This window comes from Planococcus citri, chromosome 4 (genome assembly GCF_950023065.1).
Source record: "Planococcus citri chromosome 4, ihPlaCitr1.1, whole genome shotgun sequence".
Classification (NCBI taxonomy): Eukaryota; Metazoa; Arthropoda; class Insecta; order Hemiptera; family Pseudococcidae; genus Planococcus; species Planococcus citri.
The window spans coordinates 12232132-12259249 of NC_088680.1; the positions used below are offsets into that span (position 1 = coordinate 12232132).

General features: G+C 34.5%; 2 protein-coding genes and 1 long non-coding RNA gene across 6 annotated transcripts; 2 read left to right on the forward strand and 1 right to left on the reverse strand.

Moving 5' to 3' along the window:
* Window positions 1–1991: 1991 nt before the first annotated feature.
* Window positions 1992–3339, forward strand: LOC135843660 (facilitated trehalose transporter Tret1-like). Its single transcript, XM_065361616.1, has 2 exons — window positions 1992–2061; window positions 2144–3339. Exons 1-2 carry the CDS (start codon window positions 1992–1994, stop codon window positions 3337–3339), a joined length of 1266 nt encoding a protein of 421 aa, XP_065217688.1.
* A 2164-nt stretch (window positions 3340–5503) lies between these two features.
* LOC135842805 (uncharacterized) lies at window positions 5504–18784 on the forward strand. Of its 4 annotated transcripts, none has more exons than XM_065360449.1 (3): window positions 5504–5753; window positions 10672–10790; window positions 10862–13005. In XM_065360449.1, exons 2-3 carry the CDS (start codon window positions 10721–10723, stop codon window positions 12055–12057), a joined length of 1266 nt encoding a protein of 421 aa, XP_065216521.1. In that variant the 5' UTR covers window positions 5504–5753; window positions 10672–10720; the 3' UTR covers window positions 12058–13005. The 4 variants fall into 4 exon arrangements, with proteins under 4 accessions (XP_065216521.1, XP_065216520.1, XP_065216519.1 ...); XM_065360448.1 differs by having other exon boundaries at window positions 5504–5749; XM_065360447.1 differs by lacking the exons at window positions 10672–10790; window positions 10862–13005 and adding exons at window positions 17206–17326; window positions 17398–18784 and having other exon boundaries at window positions 5506–5749.
* Window positions 18785–19116: 332 nt separating this feature from the next.
* Window positions 19117–25788, reverse strand: LOC135842846 (uncharacterized). Its single transcript, XR_010558203.1, has 2 exons — window positions 25352–25788; window positions 19117–19428 (listed from the first exon to the last, which is right to left on the reverse strand). It is a non-coding gene; the product is annotated as an uncharacterized LOC135842846 (long non-coding RNA).
* Window positions 25789–27118: the final 1330 nt, after the last annotated feature.

Below are 27118 nucleotides of genomic sequence, written 5' to 3' on the forward strand. Positions count from 1 at the left end.
CCAGATCTGCTCAAAACAGTTTTCAATCGATTTGGCATGTCGAAAATAGGGTATATCCCAAATTTCAGTTTTCTTGGTCAATTTGGTAAAATTTTGATTTTTTCTTCATTTTTGGCCTAAATTTGATTTTCAAAAATTCACGTACAAGGGCCAGCAATGTTCCTTCGGACTCCCCCTTTAAGAAAAAAGTTGTCCCGGAGGATCGACGGGGGGTTCAATAGATCCTTAAGTGGGCTCCCCGACTGTAATATTGAAAAAAAAATAGAGAATAAGCCCCAATTGGGGGCCAAAATGTCTTGAAAGTTTGTACCTCGAGAAGTTTATTTTTTCACTTTAAAACTTACCTATTTAAAAGTTGAATGATATTTTTTTAGACATTTCAATGTAGGGAAAGAAAATAAATTGAGTCCGAGCGAAGCAATGGCAAAAGCTTTCGAAAAATTGTATTTTGAGAAGTACGAAAATAGGTTTTTCTTTTATCACAGGACCATCTCTTGGCGGGATCTACATAAAGTGCAAGCTAGGGGCAAACTGGCCCCTTTTGCCCCCCTCTCGACGGTCTTGCCGAGGACTGCGTGGCTTACTGTTTCGGTGAGCCAAATTTCAGCTCAACTGGAGTTGAGTTGTGTAAGTTCTCTCGTGAATAAAAACATTTCAAACATAAGTCAGATCAATTTTTAATTTCAAAAAAAAAATCTGGGGCAATTGTGAGACTCAGAAGATTTGTATTGAAAAACTGAGTAAAAATTCGAAATCAGCGCTATCGAAAACATCACAAACGATATGTTACACGATTTTTTGATTATCTCAAAATTTAACCAAAATTGAGGGGAGGGGGGGTAATTCTATGTCAATTTGACCAAAAAAATGCGACTCTGAAAGTCATGTCTTTTGATTTCGCTCAATTTTTATTTTTGCAATGTCTACCCACCCAATAGGTAAGAAACTCGCAATCAGTTTGATCCCAGCTCCCTCAGGGGGCGGTTGGGGGGGGCGACTTCAACTATTTTCACATTGTCTCGAGGTACTCAACTTCAGCAGCGCATACCTCCAAAGCTTTGATACATTGATCAAAACTGATTTCACAGTTCGAAAGAGCATTGAATTTTGAACTTTTTAAATGTTTTGAAGTTTTCAAAAGTTGAAAGTTGAGCTTTCAAATTGAAAGTTCAAATTTCAAAATGGCGCTATAAGTGGGAACTGCCGTTTAAAATTCTGAAAAATTTCCATAGATGTATTTTTTGATGTTTCTTTGAAATATTCTATTTTTGAGATGGGATCTTCTAATGGAAGGGGAGCACCCCCTCCCCGAAATTTGGGCAAAACTTTCGAAAAAAAATCTGGGGCATGTGATATATCGAATTGTATGTTTTTGGTGACGCTGAACACGAATATGACGTCAGATTTTTGATTGGATCCCATCCACGGCCCCCAGCACCTCCCCAAAGGGGGTAAAAGTTCAAAAAAGTGTTTTGTTCGTGCGACGCATGAAATAGTATGTTTTTGGGAACGCTGAACACGAATATGACATCAGATTTCTGACTGGACCCCATCCATGGCCCTCAGCACCTCACGAATATAGCCTCAGTTTTTCAAATTGACCATTGAAGGTTGCCAGATTTCAAAAAATAAAAAATCATGTGACCTGTTGTTTGTTAGGTTTTTAAAGGCGCAGTTTTCGAATTCCAACTCGATCTTTTGGTACAATTTTTGTAAGTTCCGTAGGTACAGCACCTAATAACAACCCCAAGGAAGAATATTGATTACCGAAGAGTTGAAATGAGCATAGAAAAGGAAAATTTTCTACCCTCGAAGAGGTCATCTACGGATCATCCTTTATCATTTGTGAGTATAGGTACCTAAAACGTATATTATTTGATATTTTTTTATGTTATTAAAAAAAACAAGTAACTATACCTATACGTACTTTCTCATTATAGAAAAAAATTATATACATCGTCATCGTAATAATACCATCACTTCCATCGGGAATGTCGTTGGTATTTTCAGCTATTGCTCTTCCAGAATTGAATTTAAATTTAGAGCAATCTTCGTGGTTCGGTAAATGAATCAAATTGCTTATTATATAATTATTTTTTAAATTTAAAATCAAATCTACTCTCGATGTTGTTTATTTTCACAGCGAGCTTGTCTGCAGTAAGCTCTGTGCTTGGGAACTTGTTAACTGGCTACGTCATCGATAGATACGGTAGAAAAAAAGCTTTTCTCGTCAACACCATACCTGCATTCGTCGGATTCCTTTTCTTGGCTGTGGCTGGATCTTCAGAAGTAGCCTATCTTTACACAGGTCAACTATGTGCTGGAGTATCTCAAGGTGCAGCTATATATGCAGGAAATGTGTACATAGCAGAAAGCTTGGCACCAGATAATTTGCGTTTTAGAAGTAGCCTGGCATCGTGGAACGTATTAAGTTCAGTTTTTGGCTCAACTATGACGTATGTTTTAGGCTATTTTGTACTTTACAAAACTGTAGCTTTGCTAGCAGCTTCGATCGCATTAATATCGTCCATACTGGTGCTGGTTTTTATACCGGAAAGTCCGGCCTGGCTTGATCAACAGGGTAGATTCGAGGAAGCTCAACAAGCTAGGAATCGATTAGGTTCCGTTCACAAATCAGCAAATTATATGCCAATTGGCGATAAGGTGAACTCTCGAGATGACTTTTACTCTTATTTATTGAAAATTGCGAGAAGAGATGTCCACAAACCACTGTTAATTGCGGTAACGTACTTCCTTATTCACCAGTTCTCCGGCACTATGGTCTTCACCGCCTATATGGTGGACATAATCACTGTTAAATCCTTGCCCATTAATTCCTATCTTACCACTTTGATTTGTGGGATCATCATGTCGCTGGGCCAAATTTCGTACACTGTTTTTTTACCAAAACTAGGAGTGAAAAGAATCGCTATTCTATCTTCACTATTGACGAGTTTGGCTACTTTGGTATTAGCAATATGTATTCATTTGAATGATACAGTTACTGGGTATTCTCACATTATCGGCTATATTCACATTGTTTCGGTTTGGTGTATTGTATTCTTCAGTACATTGGGTATTAATACAGTCCCATATACGATATTGGGTGAGATTTTTCCTACAGATGCCAAAGGATTTGCTTCGGTTTCTGTCTTTAGCGATAATATGTTTTATTTTATTAACTTAATGATGTACCCTCGAGCAGTGGTGCTCTCATCTTATGGTATTTTTTATGCGTATGCGATGGTAGGGTTTCTGGCTGTGCCATTTGTTTATTATTGTGTACCAGAAACTGTAGGACGAAGTTTGGAGGAAATTTGTTGCGACTTTACTTCGTAATATTGTAATTTGATGTGAGATATTTTGTGTGCTCTGATTTTTTATCTAGTCGTTTTGTAATACTTCGTGTATAATTTGGTGCTTATTTCATTATCATATTAGGTATATAGAGATAAGTATTTGTATGAGTAACGATTTGTAGGTAAGTTGTTATACTTTTGGAATATAATTTTGAAAATGAAGCCAGTATTAATTGATGGTCTGGTGAAGAAATCGTCTCAAAAACCCGTTGTGCTTGTGGCATTAGGTCTTTCAATTTTAGTGTAGGTAAGTGATTCTGAATTTTTCAATTTCCCAGAATTCTTTTTTTTTTCAATTCCCAGTCTGGTTGTTCAACTCGGAGGTTTTCATTTTTTTTTAAATTGAAAAATCCAACAAAGTGAGGGTTGCAATCAACTTTTCCAATTTTTTGAAATTTGGCCCAATTATTGTCGGACTCAAGGGCCAATGGGCTTGTTGAAAAAAAATGAGTTGAAATTCGAAATCAGCGCTATCGAAAACACAACAAACGATATGTCACACGATATAGAAATTTTTTCCAAAATTTGACCAAAATGAGGGGGGGCTGGGGTTACAAATTTCACAAAAAAATTGAAAATTCGTGTGACCTATGGTTTGTTAGGTTTTCAGAGGCTCTGAATTCAAATTTGAGCTCATTTTTTTTATTCGAGCTTCACAAGTCCCATAATACGCGCAATAATTTCCATAAAATGGAATAAGTCGTAAGTTTGAAAACATGATGAGGGTCTACAGATGTTTTCATCAAAAAAGTAAGTAGAAATTCGAAATCAGCGCCCCTGAAAACCCTACAAACCATACGTCACACGAATTTTTGACTTTAAAAAACTTAACCCACCTCCCACCCCCAACAGTTTTGGTCAAATTTTGAAGAAAAAAAAGGAAAATCATGTGACATATCGTTTGGTATGTTTTCGATGGCGCTGATTTCAATTTTTTGCTTACTTTTTCGATACAAAGCTCCTGAGACTCACAAATAGACCAAAAAAGGTGAATAATTCGTCCAAATTACAGTTTTTTTTTTTAGGTTTTTAGATGTGCTAATTTCGAATTCTTTTGCAATTTTTAGATTCGAGTCCTTCGGGTCTCACAATGGGCTCCCAATTTTTAAAAATGTAAAAAAACTTTTATTGATTTTTGATTCATTTTTCCCATTGCAAAAAACCGTTGAAAAGTTATGTATTTATGACGACTTATTGGTAGGAGTTGATAAGTTTTCTGGTAATTTGGGACTTATTGCGGAGTCTAGAGAAGTCCCATATTGAAAATGTGCGCTGAAATTCGAAATTAACGCCTTTGAAAATACAGCAAACCTCAGATCACTCGATTTTTCCAATTTAACGGGACTAGGGATGTTTGAATCAAAAAAATAAATTGAAATTTGAAATCGGCGCCCCTGAAAACATTACAAACCATAGGTCACACGAATTTTTCATTTTTTTAAAAATTTACCCCTCCCCCTCCCATTCTAAATTTTGGTAAAATTTTGAAAAAAAAATCAAAAATCGTGTGACATATCGTTTGTTACATTTCTGATGGTGCTGATTTCAAATTTCAATTCACTTTTTCGATATAAGGCTCCTGAGACTCACAAATGAGCTCAATAATATTCAAAACTCGATTTATTTAGTTGTTGGAGGTTCAATTTTTCGATACAAGTCCCTGAGTTTCATTATAACGACCTCGAATTATAAAAAATTGAAAAAATCGCTTGACCCTCGCTCAGTTGGTGTATTTCGAATTTTGAATTATGTACTTTTCTAGTCTTCTGGATGACAGAATAAGCAACGCTACCTATTACCTAGTACCATACCAATCAAGAACACAGGCACTATTCGCCTCTTACGTAAGACCATCAATATCTGGTTCCAAACGTAAAATGTAGGTACTCCAACGCACATGATGATCTTGAAATTAGGTAAAAGAATAGGAATGGGAGAAGCACGTGTAGTCGATCGAATTCAAGTTTGTTTCGAATTCTAACCACTTCATCACTGGTTTACATACTGTATTAAAATGATGCGCAGTACATGGACTCTAATTTCGCATGTATTCTGCGCACGCAATGTATTCCATCCCACGATACGTTCAACTGTATATAACAGAATCCGTCTTGCGAAAGACTCTGTAAAAACCAGTTTACCTACTACAATTTTAGTTGTAGAATCGAAGCTCGTCAGATATAATGTGATGATATGTACTTGTACCTAGTAATAAAATTAAAAGATTCGAATATTTATTCACGAGTGAATGTGTGTACAAATATGATATTAATGTTAAACAACAAATCTGAAGAGTAATATTGATTGGGCACCGAAAAATCAACATGGATTTGGAAAAGGAAAGCTTGCTACCATCAAAAAAACCATCCCCAGATCATTCCTTATCACTCGTGAGTACGTACCTAACACAGGTACAAATTATTTAATATTGTTAGATTTTATCATCGATTAGATCATAAAATAGTCCGGCATATGGCACATATGAAGTAATTTGCACTACCCTCATGATCCTCTGTGAGACAACTTTCTCCCTAAAGAGGATATCCTAAGGAACATTTTAAAGCAAACTTGCCGAAATAAAGTTGGCCCTACTAGCAAAGTGGCGGCCATTTTGATTGACAGGTCAGTCAAAATCGCAGATTTGCATTCCAGCATAGGACATGCACAACATATTTTGAACTGAGCAAAACTAGATCGAAAGAGCATGCAAAATTTCCAAAAATGGAAAAAAATCAAAGTTTTACCAAATTGACCTGAAAAGCTGAAATTTGGCATATTCCCTATTTTCGACTTTCCAAATCGACTGGAAACGGTTTCAAATCATTTTAGGCGGTTCCGGAGCCTCCAGTGGATTTTTGAAACTAAAATTTTTACAAAAATTAATCAAATGAAGTTGGAAATCTAAAATTCACGCTGCACTTCAATTTAAACACGCTTTTATGTTTATTGCTAGTGATTTTAAGTCATTTTGGAGGCTCCAGCGGCTTTCTGAAAATTCTTGTAGCCCCCAGTAGATTTTTGACTTTGAATTTCCACAAAATTTCATCAAATGCTGTTGGAAAGCCGAAATTCATTCTATGAAACAATTTCAATATGTTTTAAAGTCGACCGCTGGTAGATTTCAAGTCAGTTTGGAGACTCCAGCAACTTTTTGAAAATTGCTGGAACCTCCAGAAAATTTTTCAATGCTTGAAATCTCCATTAAATTTTGCCAAATAATACTAGAAATCCAAAATTGACTCTGCACACCAATTTCAACACTTCATCGAGTCAACTGCAGGGTTCAGATCATTATGGAGCCTCCAGTAGATTTTTTTAAACTTCAAATCTCCACAAAATTTCATCAAAATACTGTTGGAAAATCAAAATTTATTCTGTAAACCAATTTCAATATGATTTCAAGTCGACTACTGGTGGATTTCAAGTCGTTTTGGAGCCTCCAGCATCTTTTTGGAAATTACTGGAGCCTCCAGCAAATTTGTCAATGCTCGGAATTTTCATTAAATTTTTCCAAAAAATGCTGGAAAACCTAAATTTTCTCTTCACTCCAATTTCAACACTCTATCAAGTCGACTGCAGATGGGTCCAAGTCATTTTGGAGCCTCCAGTAGATTTTTGAAACTTTAAATTTCCACAAGATTCTATCAAATGCTGATGCTGTTGGAAAGCCAAACTCCATTCTGTAAACCAATTGCAATATGCTTTGAAGTCGGCTGCTGCTAGATTTCAAGTCGTTTTTGAGCCTCCAGCGACTTTTGGAAATTACTGGAGCCTTCAGCAAATTTTTCAATGCTCGAAATTTCCATTAAATTTTTCCAAACAGTGCTGAAAACTCAAAATTTACTCTGCACTCCAATGTCAACACTTAATCAAGTTGACTGCAAGGTTCAAGTCATTTTGGAGTCTCCAGTAGATTTTTTAAACTTGAAATTTCCACAAAACATCAAATGTAATTGAAAAGCCAAAATTCCTTCTACAATACCATTTTTAATATGTTTTTAAGTCGACTGCTGGTACATTTCAAGTCGTTTTGGAGCCTCCAGTGACTTTTTGGAAATTGCTGGAGCCTCCAGAAAATTTTTCAATGCTCGAAATTTCCGTTAAATTTTTCCTAAATAAGGCTGGAAATTTAAAATTTACTCTGCGCCACAATTTCAACGTGCCATCAAGTCAACTGCTGGGTTCGCGACATTTTGGAGCCTCCAGTAGATTTTTGAGACTTGAAACTTCCACAAAATTTTATCAAATGCTGTTGGAAAGTCAAAATTCATTCTGTAAACTAATTTCAATATGCTTTGAAGTCAACTGCAGGTAAATTTCATGTCGTTTTGGAGCCTCCAGTGACTTTTTGGAAATTGCTGGAGCCTCCGGCAAGTTTTTCAATGTTCGAAATTTTCATTAAATTTTTCCAAAAAAATACTAAAAATCCAAAATTTACTAAGCACTCCAATTTATACGCGCTATCAAATCGACTGCAGGTGGGTTCAAGACATTCTGGAGCCTCCAAAGAATTTTCAAACTTGAAATTTCCACAAAATTCTTTCAAATGCTGGTTGACTGTGTGGAGGGAGAAATATTCGGAAAAACCCAAAAGCTAAGAATTCAAAAATGGAAATTTTTGAATCTTGATTTCTTTGAAGATAAGAAAATATTGACTTATTCAAATCCTCTTTGGCCATCTGGATATCGGATTCATGCACTCTCGTTCTGTTGGAAAAATAGTGATGGAAATATTGGTGATGTCAAAATGATATCTCTCGCGATTCTATGACTAGTTCATTGAGATCTCAGGAGCGGACAAATCGCGATGTAAAATGGGTTCCCTCCCCAATATTTACATATTTATAATACGTGGGGTTAAAGTTGGATTAATTGAAGCTTGAGCTAAGATATGATTGAACTTTCAATGGAATGATATATTTATGGTAAAGTTGGAAATATTCATTGAATTCTCAAATTCACGAAAGTTGAATAAAAGTCCAAGACAAATTCACATTTAGGACATTTATTCTTATACTTAAGGGATAAAACAAAGACAAATAAAAAGGATCGCAACCCTGGGGAATTATGGGAATACTTAAACTAGGAGCAACAAAAAGGAAAATAAATATTAAAAAAAGAAAAAAGAAAGGAAGACACCCTGAGCGATGAGTCTGTACTTAAACCTAAAATGCACGTCCTGAGCGATACGTCATTTTCAAACAAAAAAGAAAATAAAGAAAGACAATGTGAGCCAAGGTCTTGAAACTTAAATCTAAAGTTGGAATGTGAACCAAGGCAACTTGCTATTAAAACCTATCTCTGTGTATTTCAAAGAGTGATCCGAGACAGCTGAAGATTCACTAATTGACCCATAGGGACTTAACTTGAGAAACGATGTCATCGCAGATGATGACAAAGTCAGAGGCTGCAGATGCCAAAATTTATCAAAGTCCAATAAATCACGAACTGAAGGAAGCTAAAGCTGGAAACAGTAGGAACTACAGTTGGAAATATTGAGCTAAAGATGGATTTATTGGCCTCTTCTGGCAAATGGGCTCCAGCCCATTCACAGAGATGGAAGTAGAGTTGGATCTATACTTGGTGGCGTCAATGTCTGCAGTCCTACCTAAATTGTCTCGGATCAGAGCTTTTATAACTGCGCTTTTTACGAGAAATCTGTTATGAGAGAGAGAGAATAGTGACGAAATAAGAGACACAGGTGATTTCCATTCAATGGTAATAATACGATTAAATTTATTTCAGTACCGAATAACAAGATAAAATATTACAAAGTAAAAAGCAGTGTTGCCAATTTACGGAGATCCCTGAGATCCCAACAAAATCGGGCGGGGGAACATATGCAGTTAGTGGCGCACGCGCTCAACGCTTCTAGTGGCGCTATCTTTCGCATCTGGCGCTAGAATTACGTCATGTTCGATTATACTCCGCGATATTCGTGTTGAACTGGTTTTCTATTGGTTATTATTGGGAGAGTGGTGGACAGCTTGGCGCCACCACCTAAAAAACGATGATGTAATCGAGTATAATCGGCTATGTTCGATAATATCTTGATTATAATTGGACATAAGCGCCACCACCACTGAGTAGGAAGTTTAAATTGTCGCGGCTTGGTCACTGACGTCATAATTGGTCACTAAAATGATCGAAAATCTGTCGCTTAGGGGGTAGAAAAATATTCTGCTGCTATGGCGAATGAGAATTTTCCTCCCAATTAAGAGACAGGAAAATTTTCTCCCATTAAGGTGACTGAACTTTTCGTATGTAAATTTCTCCCAGTGTAGGTGACGGTTAAAAATATTTTTCTCCTACTGTATTTTTCTCCCACTACAACTGCAGGGAAATTTCAAGTCGTTTTGGAGCCTCCAGCGCATTTCTTGCAATTGCTGGAGCCTCCAGCCAATTTTTCGATGCTCAAAATTTTCATTAAATTTTTCCAAAAAATGCTGGTGATCCGAAATATACTCAGCACTCCAATTTAAACACGCTATCAAGTCGACTGCAGGTGGGTTCAAGACATTCTGGAGCCTCCAGTGAATTTTTTTAAACTTGAAATTTCTACAAAGTTTCATCTAATGAAGTTGGAATGCCGGAATTCACCCTGCATAGTATACGTGCTATAGTCAATTCGAACTGATTTTGTGGCATTTCTTGGAAAACAGAAGCTTCTAAAAAGCCGCTGGAGGCTCCAGAATGACTTGAACCCACCTGCAGTCGACTTGATAGCCTGTTGAAATTGGAGTGCAGAGTGAATTTTGGATTTCCAGCACTGTTTGACAAAATTTAATGGAAATTTCAAATTCCAAAAAATTTGCTGGAGGCTCCAAGAATTTTCATCAAGTTGCTGGAGGTTCCAAAATGACTTAAACTCAGCAGCAGTCGACTTCGTAGTGTGTTTAAGTTCGAGTGCAGCGTGAATTTCAGATTTACAACTTTATTTAATGAAATTTTGTGGAAATTCCCAGTTTCAAAAATCTCCTGGAGGCTTCAGAACTGCTCAAAATGGTTTTAAACCGTTTCCAATCGGTTTGGCAAGTCGAAAATAGGTTATATGCCAAATTTCAGCTTTTTAGGTCAATTTGGTAAAATTTTGATTTTTTTCTCATTTTTGGTTTACATTTTGATTTCCAAAAATTCACCAAAAATGGAAAAATGAATTTTAGCACTTGACATTTGCTTTAAAATGTTCCTTAGGATGTGAGTAAGTGAGTATGCCAAATGCCGGATTAAAATACTTTGATTAACCATGACTTTGATGTAAAAAAATACCAGAGTGAGTATACATAGAGAAGTATTTATTTTTTCATCATAGAAACAATTGATATCGATAATCATCATTACACTCATCACTGCCACCAGGAATGTTGGTGGGGTTTTCTGCAATTGCTCTTCCAGAATTAAACCTAAATTTGGAGCAATCTTCGTGGTTCGGTAAGTACACCAAATTTTGACTCTTTTCCTATCAAAAATCACATCTTAACTCGAGTTATTTATTTTCGCAGCCAGTTTACCAGTAATAGGCTGTATACTTGGTAACTTGTTAACCGGCTACGTAATCGACAGATATGGTAGAAAGAAGGCTTTTTTCGTCAACACCGTACCAGCATTCATCGGATTCATTTTTTTGGCGGTGGCTGGACCTCTTGAAGTTGAATATCTTTACATTGGTCAACTATGTGCTGGAATATCTCAAGGTGCAGTCATTTATGCAGCATATGTGTACATAGCAGAAAGCTTGGCACCGGATAATTTGCATTTTAGGAGTAGCCTGGCATCGTGGAACGCATTAGGCACAAGTTTAGGCATATGTATAACGTATGTTTTAGCATATTTTGTTTTTTACAAAACTGTAGCTTTAATTGCAGCTTCGATCGCGTTAATATCGTCGATACTGGTGCTGGTTTTTATACCGGAAAGTCCTGCCTGGCTTGATCAACAAGGCAGGTTCAAAGAGGCTCAACAAGCTAGATATCGATTAGGTTGCACACACATTTCAACACATAATGTGTCCATTGGAGAGAACGTAAAGTCTCGAGATAGCCTTTTGTCTCACTTACTGAAAGTTGCAAGAAAAGATGTACATAAACCACTATTAATTGCAGTAACTTACTGCTTTTTTCACCAGTTTTCTGGAACTCAAGTTTTCGCAGCTTACATGGTGGATATCATCACTGTAAAATCCTTACACATTGATTCCTATCTAACCACTCTGATTTGCGGACTGATCATGATGTTGGGCCAAATCTCGTATACTGCTTTTCTACCAAAACTAGGAATAAGAAAAATCGCTATTTTATCTTCACTGGTGGCAAGTTTGGCCGCATTGGTATTGGCAATATGTATTTATTTGAGTGATTCGGTGACTGGATATTCTCACATTGTCGACTATATTCACATTGTTTCGGTTTGGGTTAACGTGTATTTCAGTGCATTGGGTATTGCTACGGTTCCGTATGCGATATTAGGTGAGATTTTTCCAACCGATGCTAAAGGTTTTGCTTCCGTTTCCGTCTTTAGTGATAATATGTTTTATTTTATTAATTTAATGATATACCCTCGAGCAGTGGTGCTCTCATCTTCCGGTATTTTTTATGCGTATGGGATGATAGGGTTTCTGGCAGTACCATTTGTTTACTATTGCGTACCAGAAACAGTTGGACGAACATTGGAGCAAGTTTGTTCCGATTATACTTCGTAAAATCGTAATTTGTGTAAACTTTTGGGCTAAGGTTTTTCATCTAGTCGTTAATTATAGGTAAAAATGTATCTTGAGTACAAATAAATTGGTATATTTCTTCATAAATGTTGGCAAGTTATTATACTTTTTGAATATATTATAAATACCTACTTAATTTGAAAATGAGTTAAGAATTTTTTTTTTTTTTGATTTGAATCCTGCATATAGGTTGATGTGTTTTTTTGTAGAGAAACCTTTCCAAAAAAAGTTTCGTGGCTTTAGGTCTTTCAATTTTTTGGTAAAAATTCTAAATTTTGCAATGTCTCGAAATTCTATTACTCATCATTTTTTTCCATAAATTGAATTTGAATTCAAAATCAACATTTATAGGTCTCTCTAATTTTATGAAAGCTCAAATTTGGAAAAAATGAAAAATAAAAACGAGTGATTTTAAGGACTCCAACGCACGTGATGATCTTGAAATTGAAAGAATAGGAATGGGAGAAGCACGTGTAGTCGATCGAAGTCAACTTGTTTCAAATTCAAACTACTACCATGACATCACTGGTTTAAATTAAAATCATGCACTTTACACGGACTCTAATTTCGCATTCATTCTGCGCACGCAATTTACATACCTATAATTCATCCCGCAATACCTTCAACTGGTATTACAGAATACGTCTTGCAAAAAAACTCTGCAAAAACCAGTTTACCTACCACAATTTTTGTTGTACATAGAATCGAAGCATCGTCATATTTGCGATGATATGTAGTAATAAAATTAAAAGATTCAAAAATATTTATTCACGAGTGAATGTGTAAAAAATTGTAAAATGTTATTAAGACGTGTCAAACAAAAAATCTAAAGAACAATATTGATTGGGCACCGGAAAAATCAACATGGATTTGGAAAAGGAAAGCTTGCTACCATCAAAAAAACCATCCACTGACCATTCCTTATCATTCGTGAGTAGGTACCTGACGGGTACAAATTATTTAATAATATTTTTACATTTTATCATTGATCATACATACACCTACATAATTAAATAGTCCGGCATGAAATAATTGCGCTCCCCTTATGATCCTCTGAGACAACTTTCTCCCTTAAAGAGGACATCTTAAGGAACATTTTAAGCAAACTTTTCAAAACAAAGGTTGGCTCTACAAACAAAATGGCGGCCATTTTGATTTACAGGTCAGCAGAAATCGCAGATTTTTCTTTCCAATATTCCAAGATAGAACTCGCACAAAACTTTTTGAAATGGACAAAGTTAGATCGAAAGAGCATATATAGTACAAAGATTTATCACCAGCCAAAATGTCAAGTCCTAAAGTTCATTTTTAGATGTTTGGTGAATTTTTGAAATTCAATCTTAAGCCAAAAATATCAAAATTTGACCAAATTGACCAGAAAAGCTGAAATTTGGCATATTCCTTATTTTCGACCTGCCAAATCGACTGGAAACGGTTTCAAACGGTTTTGAGCAGTTCTGGAGCCTTACAGCGGATTTTTGAAACCTTAAATTTTCATAAAATTTCATCGAATGAAGTTGGAAATACAAAATTCACGCTTCACTCCTACTTAAACACGCTATTAAATTAATTGCTAGTGAGTTTAAGTCATTTTGGAGACTCTAGCGACTTTTTTGAAAATTCTTGGAGCCCCCACGCACGTAGATTTTTGACTTTGAATTTCCACAAAATTTCATCAAATGCAGTTGGGAAGCCGAAATTCATTCTATAAACCAATTCAATACGTTTTGAAGTTGACTGCTGGTAGATTTAAAGTCGTTCTGGAGCCTCCAGCGACTTTTTGAAAATTACTGGAGCCTCCAGCAAATTTGTCAATGCTCGAAATTTCCATTAAATTTTTCCAAACAGTGCTGGAAATCCAAAATCCACTCCGCACTCCAATTTCAACGCGCTATCAAGTCGACTGCAGGTGAGTTCGAGTCATTTTGGAGCCTCCAGTAAATTTGTCAATGCTCGAAATTTCCATTAAATTTTTCCAAACAGTGCTGGAAATCCAAAATCCACTCCGCACTCCAATTTCAACGCGTTATCAAGTCGACTGCAGGTGAGTTCGAGTCATTTTGGAGCCTCCAGTAAATTTTTTAAACTTGAAATGGCCACAAAATTTCATCAAATGCTGATGGAAAGTCAAAATTCAATCTGTAAACCAATTTCAATATGATTTCAAGTCGACTGCTGGTAGATTTTAGGTTATTTTGGAGCCTCCAGCGACTTTTAGGAAATTACTGGAGCCTCCAGCGACTTTCAGGAAATTACTGGAGCATCCAGCAAATTTGTCGATGCTCGAAATTTTCATTAAATTTTTCCAAATACTGCTGGTAATCCAAAGTTTACTCCATGCACTTCAATTTCAACGCACTATCAGGTCAAGTGCAGGTGAGTTCAACTTTCATGTCATTTTGGAGCCTCCAGTAAATTTTTTAAACTTGAAATGGCCACAAAATTTCATCCAATGCTGTCGGAAAGCCGGAATTCATTCATTAAACCAAATTCAATATGTTTTGAAGTCGACTGCTGGTAGATTTCAAGTCGGTTTGGACCCTCCAGCGACTTTTTGGAAATTACTGGAGCCTCCCGCTAATTTGTCAATGTTCCAAATTTCTATTAAATTTTTCCAAACAGTGCTGGAAACCCAAAATTTACTCTGCACCCCAATTTTAACACTTTATCAAGTCAACTGCCGGTGAGTTCAAGTCATTTTGGAGCCTCCAGTAAATTTTTTAAACTTGAAATTGCCACAAAATTTCATCAAATGCTGGTGGAAAGCCAAAATTTATTCTTTAAACCAATTTCAATATGATTTCAAGTCGACTGCTGGTAGATTTTGTTGGAGCCTCCAGCGACTTTTTGGAAATTACTGGAGCCTCCAGCAAATTTTTCAATGCTCGAAATTTGCATTAAATTTTTCAAACAGTGCTGGAAATCCAAAATTCACACTGCACCCCAATTTCAACACTTTATCAAGTCGACGGACGGGTTCAAGTCATTTTGGAGGCTCCAGCAGATTTTTTAAACTTGAAATTTCCACAAAATTTCATCAAATGTAATAATTGGAAAGCCAAAATTCCTTCTACAAACCAATTTCAATACGTTTTAAAATCGGCTACTGGTAGATTTCAAGTCGTTTTGAAGCCTCCGGCGACTTTTTGGAAATTGCTGGAGCCTTCCGAAAATTTTTCAAAGCTCGAAATTTCTATTAAATTTTTCCTAAATAGTTCTGGAAACACAAAATTTACTCTGCACCCCAATTTCAACACTTTATCAAGTCGACTGTGGGGTTCAAGTCATTTTGGAGCCTCCAGTAGATTTTTTAAACTTAAAATGTCCACAAAATTTCATCAAATGCTGTTGGAATGGAAAATCGAAATTCATTCTGTAAACTAATTTCAATATGCTTTGAAGTCGACAGCAGGCAGATTTCAAGTTCTTTTCGAGCCTCTAGTGACTTTTTGGAAATTACTGGAGCCTCCAGCAAATTTTTCAATGCTCGAAATTTCCATTAAATTTTTCCAAACAGTGCGGGAAATCCAAAATTCATTCTGCACTCCAATTTCAGCCGTCTTTCAAGTCAACTGCAGGTAAGTTCAAGTCATTTTAGAGCCTCCAGTAGATTTTTAAAACTTAAAATTAGTTCGCAGAGTGAATTGCGGCTTTCTATCTTCAGTTGATGAAATTTTGTGGAAATTCCAAGTTTCAAAAATCTACTGGAGGCTCGAAGAATTTTCAAAAAATCGCTGGAGGTTCCAAAACGACTTGAAATCTACCAGCAGTCGACTTGAAATCATATTGAAATTGGTTTACAGAATGAATTTTGACTTTCCAACAGCATTTGATGAAATTTTGTGGTAATTTCAAGTTTCAAAAATCTACTGGAGGCTCCAAAATGACTTGAACCCTGCAGTCGACTTGATAAAGTGTTGAAATTGGAGTGCAGAATGAATTTTAGATTTCCAGCACTGTCTGGCAAAATTTAATTGAAATTTCGAACATTGAAAAATTTTCTGGAGGCTCCAGTAATTTTCAAAAAGTTGCTGGAGGCTCCAAGCCAACTTGAAATCTACCAGCAGTCGACTTCAAAACATATTAAAAATGGTTTGTAGACGAAATTTTGGCTTTCCAATTACATTTGATGAAATTTTGTGGAAATTTCAAGTTTAAAAATCTACTAGAGGCTCCAAAATGACTTGAACCCTGCAGTCGACTTGATAAAGAGTTGAAATTGGGGTGCAGAGTAAATTTTGGGTTTCCAGCACTATTTAGGAAAAATTTAGTGAAAATTTCGAGCATTGACAATTTTGCTGGAGGCTCCAGTAATTTTCAAAAAGTCGCTGGAGGTTCCAAAACAACTTGAAATCTACATGCAGTCGACTCCAAAGTATATTCAAATTGGTTTACAGAAATAATTTTGATTTTCCAACAGCATTTGATAACATTTAGTGGAAATTTCAAGTTTAAAAAAACTACTGGAGGCTCCAAAATGACTTGAATCCTGCAGTCGACTTGATGAAGTGTTGAAATTGGAGTGCAGCGTTAATTTTGGATTTCCAGCGTTATTTGGCAAAATTTAATGGAAATTTCAAGCATTGAAAAATTGGCTGGAGGCTCCAGAACTGCTCAAAACGGTTTGAAACCGTTTCCAGTCAATTGGGAGTATGCCAAATTTCAGCTTTTCTGGTCAATTTTTCAAATTTTGATTTTTTTTTCTCATTTTTGGCTTAAAATTGATTTTCAAAAATTCTCCAAAAATCTAAAAATGAACTTTAGGACTTGACATTTTGGCTGGTGATAAATCTGTGTATGCTCTTTCGATCTAACTTTGTCCAGTTCAAAAAGTTTTGTGCGAGTCCTATGTTGGTATGTTGGAAAGCAAAATCTGCGATTTCTGCTGATCTGTCAATCAAAATGGCCGCCATTTTGTTTGTAGAGCCAACCTTTTTTTTGATAAGGTTGCTTAAAATGTTCTTTAGAATGTCCCCTTTGAGGAGAAAGTTATCCCAAAGGATCGGAAAAAGGTGCAAATACACCATAAATGCCATATGCCGGATTGAAATACTTGATTGATCGTAACTTTGATATGAAAAATTACTATCAAAGTTCATTATCACCTATTTTCTCATCATATGTATATAGAAACAATTGATATCGATAATCATCATTATACTACCATCACTGCCACCTGGAATGTCTGTGGGATTTTCTGCAATTGCTCTTCCACAATTACCCCTAAATCTGGATCAATCTTCGTGGTTCGGTAAGTACACTAAATTTTGACCCCCTGTTCATAAAAAATCACATCATAACTCCAGTTATTTAATTTCACAGCTAGTTTATCCGTAGTAGGCTCAGTACTTGGGAACTTATTAACCGGCTACGTGATCGATAGATATGGTAGAAAGAAGGCTTTATTCGTCAACATCATACCAGCATTCACTGGGTTCATTTTTTTGACGGTGGCTGGTTCTCTAGAAGTAACATATCTTTACATTGGTCAACTATGTGCTGGAATATCTCAAGGTGCGGTCATTTATGCAGCATATGTGTACATAGCAGAAAGCTTGGCACCAGATAATGTGCGTTTTAGAAGTAGCCTGGCATCGTTGAACGCATTGAGCGTAACTTCAGGCATAACTATGACTTATGTTTTAGGCTATTTTGTTATTTACAAAACTGTAGCTTTGATTGCAGCTTCTATCGCATTAATATCGTCGATACTGGTGTTGGTTTTTATACCAGAAAGTCCAGCCTGGCTTGATCAACAGGGTAGATTCGAAGAAGCTCAACAAGCTAGGTATCGATTAGGTTGCACGCACATTGCAACAAGTGATGTGTCCATTGGCGAGAACCTAAAGTCACGAGATAGCCTTTCATCTTACTTATTGAAAGTTGCAAGAAAAGATGTACACAAACCGCTATTGATTGCAATTACTTACTGCTTTCTTCGCGAGTTCTCTGGAACTCAAATTTACGCAGCTCATATGGTGGATATCATCACTGTAAAATCCTTACCTATTGATTCCTATTTAACTACTCTGATTTGTGGACTCCTCATGATGTTGGGCATGATTTCATACACTACTTTTTTACCAAAACTAGGAGTAAGAAAAATCGCTATGTTATCTTCACTGGTGGCAAGTTTGGCCACTTTGGTATTGGGAATATGTATTAATTTGAGTGATTCAGTGACTGGATATTCTCACATTGTCGACTATATTCACATTGTTTCGGTTTGGGCTAATGTATATTTCAGTGCAATGGGTATTGCTACGATTCCACATGCATTAGTAGGTGAGATTTTTCCAACAGATGCTAAAGGGTTTGCTTCGATTGCCATCTTTGGCGATAGTATGTTTTTTTTCATTACTTTAATGATATACCCTCGAGCAGTGATGCTGTCATCTTATGGTGTTTTTTATGTATATGCGATGATAGGGTTTCTGGCAGTGCCATTTATTTATTATTGTGTACCAGAAACAGTTGGACGAACATTGGAGCAAGTTTGTTCCGATTATACTTCGTAAAATGGTAATTTGTGATTTGTGTAAGCCTTATGGGCTCAGGTTTTTTTATCTGGTCGTTTTATTGTTCTGAAGTACCTGCCAATAAATCGGTGGCTACTTTTGTTAGGTAGATTGAATACTTATTTGAATATTTGTATAGGTAAATAAAGTTCAGTTGTTATGCTTTTTGAATAAATATTTTTTAAATTGGATCAAGAATCGATTTTTTTTTAATTATAAATTTGGATGTGTTTTTTTGACGTAGGTGGGTCCTCCCGTCCCATATCCCAAACACTCCTGTTGGGTATGTTGAAGAACCATTAAAAATCATATATGAAGATGAATTTTTCAAAATTTTGGATCTTATTGAGCGAATTAAAAAATTTTATTTCGAAAAAAAGGTTTCTAAAACTCCAACAAACCACAGGTGAAGTAAATTTTTCTAATCGACATCGAAAATGACGCCAAAATTTGTACATACTCGTATTACAATTTTTCCTATCAGTTGCCCAATCAATGGTCGTAATTTGCCTCTCAAAAGTGCTTTTGTTTTGTAAATTAAAATTTATTCCTGCACCAAGTATACGTAAATTTTTCTACCATTTACAAAAGAATATTTACCTACACCTACTTATGAAATACATAACTACAATATTTTTTTTAAAAGAAGCTGGGTAGCCGTAGATATATTCATTGGCTACGCAGAAGTACCTAGTTGATTATGATACATATAAGTCCATTAAGTATTTATATGTACTAATTAGCATTATGGTATAAGCTAAGCATGTTTTTATCTCAATTCTTAAAATGGCCAACTTTGGACAAATGCTCATTGAATAAGGATGATCCGAGCCCCCTGAAATGAAGAAAATATTTTTGATTAGTTTCAAATTACCTACCTAGTACCTACATAATATAGCACGTTCAAAAACTTCGAAATTTCATAACATGATCCAATAAGTTTGGACAATTGCAAATACGAAACTACCATATGAGAGTGATCCCTCCACCAACTCAAAATTTGTCAAGAAGGAAACAATTTTCGGCAATTTACTAATCTTGATTCATATTTTATTTGAAAAATCGGCAAATTTCACGACACGAGTGAAACTTTTTGAAAAATATGGAACATTTACCTACCTACTTTAAAAAACTAGAGAATTTTTTATTTACAAGGGAGCCTCTTGAGGTGTCATACTCCGATTTGAACAGGACTGCGATTTTTGGAAAGAGCATTGTCGAAAACCCCCAAAACCAAATTTTCAGCTGCCCAAGTTCATTTTTCGATTTTTGGCGAATTTTTGAAAATTCAAAATTGACTGTTTTTGGCGATTTATACTGTTTTTTAAAAAGTACGTACTTGATCAATAAAAATGGTCAAAATAAGTCCCAAAACTAATATTAATTACCCAAATCCAAATTTCACCATTTCCAGCCATTCTGGAGCCTCCAGCGCGATTTTTCAATTTCTCCAGAATTTTGAATTTGCTCCAGAAGGCGTGAATATGCAGTTGGGCAGCTAAAAATCGAGTTGTGTATTATACTCGACCTGTTTAACGAGTTTATCTACATTTGAGCCGATTTTGAGAGTAACACCTCAAGAGTGGTTTTTTGACCAGCTTTTTTCAAAATTAAAAAATCCAAAAAATCAAAAGTTAACCGTTTCTGTGGAAATTTTTGAAATTCACGCGAATCGCTGTATTTTGTCCGTAACTAACCCCTCAAATCAAAATTTCACAATTTCCAGCCATTCTGGAGCCTCCAGCGCGATTTTTCAATTTCTCCAGAATTTTGAGTTTGCTCCAGAAGGCGTGAATATGAAGTTGGGCAGCTAAAAATCGAATTGTATATTACACTCGACCTGTTTAACGAGTTTATCTACATTTGAGCCAATTTTTGCAGTGACACCTCAAGAGTGGTTTTTTGACCAGCTTTTTTCAAAATTAAAAAATCAAAAAAATCCAAAGTTAACCGTTTGTGAGGAAATTTTTGAAATTTGCTCGAATCGCTGTATTTCTTCAAGAACTAACCCCCGGAGCGCAAATTCTACCATTTCCAGCCGTTTTGGAGCGAGAGTGACACCTCAAAAAACCACTCTTGAGGTGTCACTCTCAAAATCGGCTCAAATGAAGATGAACTTGTTAAACAGGTCGAGTATAATACACAACTCGATTTTTAGCTGCCCAACTTCATTTTCACGCCTGCTAGAGCAAATTCAAAATTCTGGAGAAATTGAAAGATCGCGCTGGAGGCTCCAGAATGGCTGGAAATGGTGAAATTTGAATTTGGGTAATTAATATTAGTTTTGGGACTTATTTTGACCATTTTTATTAATCAAGTACGTACTTTTTAAAAAAAAGCATAAATCGCCAAAAACAGTCAATTTTGAATTTTCAAAAATTCGCCAAAAATCGAAAAATGAACTTGGGCAGCTGAAAATTTGGTTTTGGGGGTTTTAGACAATGCTTTTTCCAAAAATCACGATCGCGTTCAAATCGGAGTGTGACACCTCAAGAGGTTCCCTTGTTATAGGTACTTAATTTGGGCAACTTGAGTGATTTTTTTAAAATGAATAATTGGCTACAAAAATTGGCAAAGTTTAATTGTCAATTGTCGAAGTCGATGTATTCATGAATTTAAAAACCCGAATTTGGTAATTTGAAAATTTAGAAATATGTACTCGATTTGTTGAAAATTTTCTTAAAGTGAAGCTAATTATGTCAATTTTACTGAAGATAATTTAAATTTTTATTCTTGGATTCTATAAATTTTCAAAAGCTTCTCGTTTGGTCCTGTTTGCTTTTTTTTTGTTCAAAATTAACATTTTTCACAATATTCAAAAAATGTTGAATACCTACATAAAAAATTGAACTCCTTGTATAAAAAATATTAAAAATTATTATTCAAATTCTAAAATTCTGAAGCAAAAAAAAGTTCTTCAAGTAGGAGATCTCGTTTCTTTACTTCTCGAAATGGAAATTTTCGAAAGCAGCGAAGCCTTCGCTTTGCTCAAACCGGTTCACTTTTCTTTTTTGCAATTGAAATTTCTAAAAAATCATCATTGGAATTCTAAAAAATTTGTCTTTTTATGAGTACCTGAGCCAAAAATTGAAAAGTGAAACTCAATTCTCACCTAATGAAAAAGTTCACAGGTTTGGATTAAAATTGGTCGATCAACAGTTTATGCTTAGCTTTTTGCAGCTTTTAACTGGTTTGACTTGTCTGCTTTCAACTGATTATGAGTCTGACTTTCAGTGTGTGTCACAATATTGGTTCCAGTTTGAGAGAAGTAATTTTTTTATATGTGTACCTTGTATGTACCTGAATGTTCTCTCAGAAAAAAATACAGGATGTGGTAGCTGATAACAAATTCAAAATTTGAAAAGATAAGGATTTAAAAAAATGTTCTAACATCTCACAGCAGGTGGTTGAAAAATATATCACGTAGGTAGTTGCTGATAACAAATTTAATAGTATACCTACGTACATGGAAAACCAGATAAGTCGAAAATTTTCAAAAATAACTTCAGGGTCAAACTAAATTCACACTGAGAAATGGAAAAATGTAGTAAGTACATTTAGATTACCTATGAAAAAATTTATTTTTTTGCACTAAAAATGACCTTTAAAAAATAGAGGAGGTGACAGAAATGAGCCGAGACCAAATCTATAACTAATAAGTATTCAACTCCAAAAATTGATTTAAAATTTCATAATTTGAAGGCTATATGAAATTATGAAAATAGATTCGAAATTTTTTGATTTGAAGACAAGGCAAATTCCGACAAACGATGTGAAATTTTATAATTTAGAGGCATTTCAAAACTCAAACATCAGAAATTATTTTGAAATTTTGTACTTTGGAAGATATGCAAACTCCTCATCACAAAAAAATCACAATTTGAAAAAATTCAAAAAATAAACGAATTTTATTATTTTTGCAATGAGTGTGATTTTTATTAACTTTTTCGTGAAATACGACAGAAAAAGATCAAAATAAGACAACAGAATGAATTTAAACTTTTTTTGATGTTTGGAATTGAAAATTGAATTTTTTCGAATTTTGATTTTTTTGTGATGAGTTCATTTCATCGACTGAAAGGGGGTTTTTCAACTTTTTCAACGGATACGTAAAAATAGTGGTCAAATGGGTCCACTTCAACGGTCAAAACTTTTTTTCGTGTTTTAAATCAAAAAATCGCATTTTTCCGCAAATTTTTAATTTTTTTAATAGACTTTACGAAATAATGCCATCTCAATTTTTTAACATATTGTTCAGCGTAAAAAATTGTCCATAATATATTTTTTTCAGAATTTTTGAGAGTCGGAACGATATGAAAACTACGTTTTGAAACTTTTCGAGCTAATTTTTCGTACGAAAATAAATGGTAACACTGATTTTTATGATATCACCAAAAAGCCTTTCAAAACCCCCACCTATTGGAAAAAAATCCATTTTGGTAGGTATCGCGGTTATCGAGTATTCCGCTGCTTAAATGGATGATATTTCAAGTTCACATAAAACTTTGACACCCCCTAGCAGCCTTTAAAAAAGGCCCACAGGACTGTGATTCGCGCCATTGGTCATCCCTTTGGAAGGTCTTTCCATAGGATAAATTTCAAAAAAATCGCCGACCCTCCTTACCACTTCTTGGTTGAATTGACGTGGAATGACCCAAATATCATTACATATTGCTTTTTTTTAGGTTTACTTATTTATTTTGAAAAATTTAGGGTAAAGGAAAGTATATTATGCATTATTGAATCTCAGAAATCATACGCTGCACAAATAGTAACAAGTTTTGAAAAGCAGCAAGAAATTCAGTGTTTTATGGCAAAACTAATGAAATTAGTAGTGACATTAATGGCAAAGGCAATAAGTAATGCCGAAGCTAATAAGTTGTGCCAAAGCCAATACATTAAGTATGGCAAAGATTTGGAAGTAATGGAGAATAGAATAATTCTGACAATTGATTTTAAAATTCAGTAAATTTGGATGCAATGCAAAATTCTGAAAATCAAAATTCATTTGAAATTTTGTAATTTAAAATAAATGAGAATTCTGAGGGAAAAAACTTTTAAATTTTATTGTTTAGAGACAATATGTGAACTCCAAAAATTGATTGGAAATTTCATAATTTGAAGGCTATACTCTCTAAATTTGAAACAGTCAATTTCACTGTTTAGCAGTCACGACATTTTGCCTTTTTAAAGCAGTAGGTTTTTTTACTGCAAAACAGTGAAAAATCACTGAATTGGTCAGTAAAAAATCATTTTGACTGACCAATTCAGTAATTTTTCACTGTTTTGCAGTAAAAAAAACTACTGCTTTAAAAAGGCAAAATGTCGTGACTGCTAAGCAGTGAAATTTGACTGCTTTAAATTTAGAGAGTAGGTATTATGAAATTATTAAAATAGATTCGAAATGTTTTGATTAGAAGACAATGCAAATTCCGACCAACGATATGAAATTTTATAATTTAGAGGCATTTCAAACAGAAATTTTGTACTTTGGAAGATATGCAAACTCTAAAAAAACAATTTAAGTATAATTTAGAGGCAATGAGAGTTCCAAAAATTGGTTTAAAATTTTGTCATTCAGAGACAATGTGAATTCCTGAAAATTGTTACCTTTGTAATTTGTAGACAATGTGAACTCAAAAATTTATTTAAAATTTCATAATTTAGAGACAATGGAAATTCTATAAAACATGATTTAAAATTTTATCATTTAGAGACATTGTGAATTCCAAAAAAAAAAAAATCATCAAAGGTCTTGTAATTTTGTAGACAATGTGAAATTCTGAAAATTGATATAGGCCTACGCTAAAATGTCATAATTTGGAGGTAACTTACCTAATTGGAATTCCAAAAATGGATTTAAAAATTTGTAATTTGTAGACGATGTGAATTTGAAAATATACTTATTTAAATTTTTGTATTTTGAAGACAATGAGAATTCTGAAAAATGACTCGAAATTGTGTCATTTATATAGGTAATACCTACTTAGGTACCTAGATGCGAGTGTAATTTCCAAAAATTGATTGAGAATTTCATAATTTGGAAACAATGCAGAATGCTGAAAATCGATTTAAAATCTTACTAATTTGTAGACACGGTGAACTCGAAAATTGATGTGACATTTTGTGATTAGGTAGAGGACAATGGCAATTCGGAAAATAAATTTAAAAAATTTTTAATCTTGAAGGCGATGCAGAATTCTGAAAATTGATTTAAAAATAAAAATCTCATAATTTGGAGGCAGCTAATGGGAATTCTGAAAAATGATTTAAAATTTCGTAATTTGAAGACAGATTACAAACATTATTATTTAGAAACAAACAGAAATTATTCTAAAGTTTAGTAGGTATTAGGTAATTTGGAAGATAGGTATGAAAGAGTTCCAAAAATTGATTTAAAATGTCAGGCGAATTATAATTGTGAGCTTAAATGAAATGAACTAGTATTCAGTATCACTTCTACGTACATACATAGGTATAATTTTTGTTAATTTCTTGCTGAATTTATTTTTCAGAGATCAAAACTGTACCTATAACCTCTTGCAAAAATGTTGATATTGAGAAGTGTATACAAAAAGATACCTAGTGGTTTCCAAAAATCGCAGCACAAAATTAACCAAAATACTTATAATTAGAGAATATTCAATACTTAGTGAATATTTAACGTGTATGTGTAATTCTGAAATATTCAACAGGAATATACATCTTTTTTTTTTTTTGATATGCTATCATGAATTTAGATAATTAGCTATACTTACACTTCAATAACGGCATCTAAGGAGGTTAAGCCAACAATGGCCCCAACAATGCCCCCAACAATGCCAACAGCGGCAATAAAATCGGTAACAATGGCAGCAATACCGGAAACAATAACAGCAATATCGGAAACAATAGCACCAACACAGGGCCCAACACAGCGCCTAATCCCGCTTGAACTTGGACAATATTGACGCACAAAAGTGCGACCAACAAAACCGAAAAAACTTGACACTTCTTCATAGCTTTTACTCGAGAACTTAATTCGTCAAGTCAATATACAACTCAAGTTCTCAAAAGCAACTAGGTACCTATACTATTTTACAAAAAACTTGCCTATTTATATACTTATGTATTCCTATGTCCTATCCTTCATTTTATGTGCCTATTTTTTAATGTTCAAAGTTATCAATAAGTACTCTGAGATAAAACCAATCGACAGTCGTTTTGAAACCCCACGGAAAAATTTTCCATTTTCTAAAAATCTAAAGTACCTAAGCTAGGTTTTTTAAAAGTCTAAACCTCGATTTTCACGCTCGTTTTTACGACCTAAAGGTAATATTGAGGACAATTTATGGTATTCTATTTTAGTAATACTGTACTTTGTGTATTTTATAGTTCTGAGGAAAAATACTTGAAATTCGAAATCAGCGCTCGAGAAAACATAAAAAACGATATTTCCCAATATTTTAAAATTTTTTTCGAAAGAAATTTTTTCTGGGAAGGCGGCTCAAATTATCTACCAAAAAAATTGAAAAATTTGAGTGATCTATGGTTTTTTAGGTTTTCAGATACGTCGATTTCGAATTTCAACTCATCTTTTCGCTTCTAACCTAAGGAGTGTCATAAAACCCTCAATTTTCATAAAATAAGTAATTACGTCATAAACTCATAAGTAAGTTTTGTATCTGTCTTCATTGATTGTTTTGACGTTTTTTTATATACCTATGGACGTTATGGAGGATACCAAGATTTTGATCAAAAAATGAACTCAAAATTTGGAATCAGCACTTCCAAAAATCCAACAAAACGAGGGTCAAACGATTTTTTTCAATTTTTTATACGTGATACGAGACCAATAGTGAGACTCGGGGTACTTGTATCGAAAAATTGAGTTTAAATTTGAAATCAGTACCATCGAGAACATTGAAAACGATAGGTCACATGATTTTTGAATTTTTTCAAAAATTTTACCAAAATTGAGCACAGAGGGGGGGGTGCTACAAATTTCAAAAAAAAACGAATGAAAAATTCGTGTGACCTGTGGTTTGTTAGGTTTTTAAGGGCACCGATTTCAAATTTCAAATTACTTTTTTGATTCAAACATTTGTACTCTTGTAAAATTGAAAAAATAGAGAAATCTGAGGTTTGCTGTATTTTCAAAGCGTGTTAATCTGGAATTTTGACGTTCATTTTTGATATGGGACTTCTCTGGACTCCGCAATAATAAGTCCCGAATTTCCATGAATTAAATAACTTCGACCGATAATGAATAACTCGTCGTAAATGATTTATTGATGGTTTTTTGCATTAGGAAAAATGAATCCTGTAATATTCTGAAACCAATACAGAAAATAAAAAAAAAAGCTTTTTTCAAATTTTCAAAATGGAGAGCCCATTGTGAGAACCGAAAGGTTTGAATCAAAAAATTTGCGGAAGGATTCAAAATTAGCAGATTCAAAAACCTAAAAAACTATAAGTTGGACGAATTATTCATTTCTTTTGAAATTTTCGGTCTATTTGTGAGTCTCAGGAGCTTTGTATCGAAA

Bases quoted from the DNA above. Each gene is read 5' to 3' on its own strand.
- LOC135843660 (XM_065361616.1), top strand. From the start codon at position 1,992: ATGTCGTTGGTATTTTCAGCTATTGCTCTTCCAGAATTGAATTTAAAT. The intron at 2,062-2,143 runs GTAAATGAATCA...TTATTTTCACAG, and splicing joins AGAGCAATCTTCGTGGTTCG to CGAGCTTGTCTGCAGTAAGC.
- LOC135842805 (XM_065360447.1), top strand. From the start codon at position 5,684: ATGGATTTGGAAAAGGAAAGCTTGCTACCATCAAAAAAACCATCCCCA. The intron at 5,750-17,205 runs GTGAGTACGTAC...ATATGTATATAG, and splicing joins CAGATCATTCCTTATCACTC to AAACAATTGATATCGATAAT. The intron at 17,327-17,397 runs GTAAGTACACTA...TTAATTTCACAG, and splicing joins GGATCAATCTTCGTGGTTCG to CTAGTTTATCCGTAGTAGGC.